The sequence below is a fragment of the Nymphaea colorata genome, chromosome 1 (genome assembly GCF_008831285.2).
Source record: "Nymphaea colorata isolate Beijing-Zhang1983 chromosome 1, ASM883128v2, whole genome shotgun sequence".
In the NCBI taxonomy this organism is placed as follows: Eukaryota; Viridiplantae; Streptophyta; class Magnoliopsida; order Nymphaeales; family Nymphaeaceae; genus Nymphaea; species Nymphaea colorata.
Genome location: NC_045138.2, coordinates 17,320,054 through 17,323,651, shown reverse-complemented (window position 1 = coordinate 17,323,651; position 3,598 = coordinate 17,320,054). Strand labels below are relative to the sequence as shown.

At 39.7% G+C, this 3,598-nt stretch overlaps 1 protein-coding gene across 1 annotated transcript; it reads right to left on the bottom strand.

Moving 5' to 3' along the window:
- Positions 1–1,701: 1,701 nt before the first annotated feature.
- On the bottom strand, positions 1,702–2,534 carry LOC116265170 (pathogenesis-related protein PR-4-like). Its single transcript, XM_031645717.2, has 2 exons — positions 2,244–2,534; positions 1,702–2,002 (listed from the first exon to the last, which is right to left on the bottom strand). Exons 1-2 carry the CDS (start codon positions 2,502–2,504, stop codon positions 1,838–1,840), a joined length of 426 nt encoding a protein of 141 aa, XP_031501577.1. The 5' UTR covers positions 2,505–2,534; the 3' UTR covers positions 1,702–1,837.
- Positions 2,535–3,598: the final 1,064 nt, after the last annotated feature.

Sequence of the window (3,598 nt, the reverse complement as noted above, 5' to 3'; positions counted from 1 at the left end):
AACAATATTAATAATAAATTTAATCGTAACTCTGAGGTCACTCACTTGGAGAAAAAGCACTTAAAGGAATGAGTCATGACGTGTGGAGAAGGACATCAGGTCAAGGTCCCGTTTTGGTAATTTACATGAATACGAAGGCAGATTCCACTGGACCTCGTCTGGATAACGAGAGGCAGCGGGCCGCCGTGGAGAACTGAAGTTAATTCCCACAATGTCCCTTAACTTTCCAGTTAAGGCAAAGGAAATTCTTTGGGTCGAAGGAAATTGACAACTTCACAAGGGGAGGCGTTACATATATATATATATATATATATATATATATATATATATATATTCTTCGTCGTGGTTCTCTTTAAATTTTTTAAATTTTATTTTATAAAAATAAGCTTTTCAATGATCAGTGCGGAATGCGAATGCCAAAGCATATATATTATCAAGTGACTTTGAAAAACATGTTTAGAATACTTGGGTATATGGTAGAAGAAAATGGATTGTAGTCTAGTTGGGTGCCAATCTTCATATTTGAAACAGTTTCTTGTCATTTTTCATATTTGAAACAGTTTCTTGTCATTTTTGGAGGCAGGTGCTTGTGAAATCTTTATGTTAAAAGCATGAGCGAGACCACGTTTTTTTTTTAAAGGCGAGCCACCTCGAATAAACTGAACTCTAATATAAAAAATACATTGTACAATTAAAACTTTTTAATTTTTTTAATGTATTTTTTTTTAAGTAGTTGGGGTGGGGCCATGGCATAGGTGGCCCACCCCCTCCCTCCACCCCATGGTTAAAAGCACTGTCATGGAAACTAGCTTTGGCTTGTCTTGAAAACTATTTTGCACATAACTCATCAATGAATATTAAGAATGTCAATGAATGGGATTCAAATTGAATATACTTTCACAATTTTTACACGTTACGGGGCTGGTCAGCATTTCATTAATTTCTTGGTTTTCTAAGGGCAAGTAGGGTTGGATAGGTCAAAAGAATCATGACATCTAGAGCCGTAAAAAGTTTAGGTATGTTCGATCACTGGATTGGATTTCAAATTGGTTTAGTTGAATTCGATAAAGAAATCCAAATGTTTTTGTTAATCAGCATGTAATTTTCAGACCCAAATCAGTACCCAAGTTCGATATTCGACTGAGGTCTCAGAAAGATCTTATACCGGTCGGATCCAAATTCACTTTTTAAAAATGAATTTCAATCCAAGTTAAAAGTTAATTACAATCTGAGTAAGTCCAACTAGCAAGTCACGGATCGGAACCTAATCCCAAGTGCCAGTCAATGAGAGCAAGGACAAAGTTGAAAAAAGGAACAGCTATGGGGTTAGATTTTCATCACTCGTTCAAAGGCTTATGTCATGAAAGATGCGTCAAGCCTACCTCACACTTGGAACCCTCATGCATCACCATGAATGTTAATGCGTGTCCACCTTCGCTGGGGTGTCTGACATCAACTAAAATGTCTTTATTCTTTTGCGCCTCTCATTGTAGACTTCTTTGGAAATAATAGATCAGACTCCCCCTTGTCACCAAGTTTTGGCTATAAACTGAGGATTTCAAAGGATTTTTTCGATCACTCTAAGATTTGAGATGCGAGGCTATCAAACACGCCCTAATTCAAGCCAAGGAACGATTCACTGCACCAGCACCTTGGGATAACTCTTTCGAAATTTAAGCAAAATCATCAACATGACCTGTATTTGTGATTGAAGAAGGCTTTCTTATTCCTTTTATTAATTTATATAGTGCATGTAAACATGCTAGCGAATAACATCTGCAGCCAGATAGCAAGCTGCATAATATTGGCCTTCTCAGTTATTCAATCTTCTCGCATCCTAGCAGCCGACGAACTGGTAGTCGACGGTCATGCTGCCCTTCTGGTAGCCCTGCCCGTTGGTGTCCAGCTGCTTGAAGACTCCCCAGTCCAGGTCAAGCCCTCCATTAGCACACTTGTCCACTATTCTCACCTTTGTCTGGGCGTTTGTTGCCACGTTCCTCACCTGCATACATGACATCTTCTTAGTCCTTTGGTGCAGAAATTAGAAGTACAAAAGTTTATAGGGACTCAACCAAAAACATATTCTTTATAGAGTTGTTTGGTAGCATGGACACTTTTCTAAACTTTTCATGAAATGACTTTAATTCTCAATTTCTGAAGTAAATTCATGAAACATTGACAAAGTGTTCTTGATGTCAAACAATCGCCTAATGAGATGGAACAATGAGTGAAGGTCGACAAACCTGCAAGCACTGGCCACATGCAGCCTGAGCACCGGGGCTATCAGGGCCGCAAAAGGCGGTCCACCCATATTGTTGGCGCCATGAGAGGGGCTTGTCAGCATCCCATGTAGCACAGTAAGTGCTTGCGGCCCTAAGGTCCCAGTTGATCTGTGATGGATTGTAGTAGTGGTAGGTGGCTCGAACAACGGTTGCCTGAGTCCCAGCCCAGCTGGAAGCCATGGCCACCACCCAAAGGAAGAGAAGAGCTTGCAGAGACCTCATTGCAGCTACAATGTTACTGTACGAGACTTGTGTGCATGACCCGAAGACAGAGGCCTACTTATAGGTAGAAATTTTTCCTTGATGACCAAAATGTCCTTCACAGGTATTTCCGGCTTCAATTAGACCAGCTGTATATCTTAAAAAGCAAGTAACAAAGAAAAGGACAAGGTGAGCGCGAGGAGAGGAAACAATAAAGGCAGCGAGGCTGACTCACAATTAAAAAATATATTTATGACCATTATTTTATAACAGTGTCAATGGCAGATTTACTCGTTCACTCGCATGGAGAGAAAACACTTAAACAACGACTTGTGGAGACGGACCTCGGGTCCTGTTTTGGTAATTTATGTGAATATGAAGGCAGATTCCACTGGACCTCGTCCGGGGAACGAGAGGCAGCGGGCCCCCGTGGAAAACTAAAGTTAATTCCCTTAATGTTTCCTAACTTTGCAGTTTTTTTTGTTCGGCACTTGCTTTTAAACGCTTACAATATATATGACTATAGGAAGAAACAGCGTCCGGTTACGTCACATGGTTGGCGTGTGTGCATATATATATATATATTATAAAATTAAACAGTGACTCTAGCTTCTCAAAGTTGTACAACTATCTACCGAGAGCTGCTTGATATATTATATGATTGATCGTTGAGAGAAAAATGATAAAAGAAAGTTATAAACATTTTCATCACTTAACATTAATTTACACGTTTCTCTCTTTGATTTTCTTCTAACCACACATCTGCTTTACATGAACGACCCTGATTAGATGGCCATGTTATTTTGGATAACAAAGTTATTCTTCTTGCTAATGGCAATGTGAGTGTGGAAAATTTGACATGAATACTCATAACCATACCATCCGTTTGATTCTTCACCACCAGAGAACATGACACCAAAAGCCGACCCCATAAGACAATTCCGCGTGAGTTTGACATTTCTTGTGGCCTGTAATATACTTGTCAGCGGAAAACATTTAGAATATTCAAGTGCTCATAAAAAAGCAGAAGCTTTTACTTAGCCTCTTGTTTTTTGTGTGTTCCCAACGCCCGGGCTCTCTTTGCTTCAACTTGCGCATCAGTAGCCCTTCTTTTG

Coding starts and splice junctions, on each gene's coding strand:
- LOC116265170 (XM_031645717.2), bottom strand. CDS start 2,504: ATGAGGTCTCTGCAAGCTCTTCTCTTCCTTTGGGTGGTGGCCATGGCT. Junction 2,003..2,243: donor CATGTGGCCAGTGCTTGCAG/GTTTGTCGACCT, acceptor TCATGTATGCAG/GTGAGGAACGTGGCAACAAA.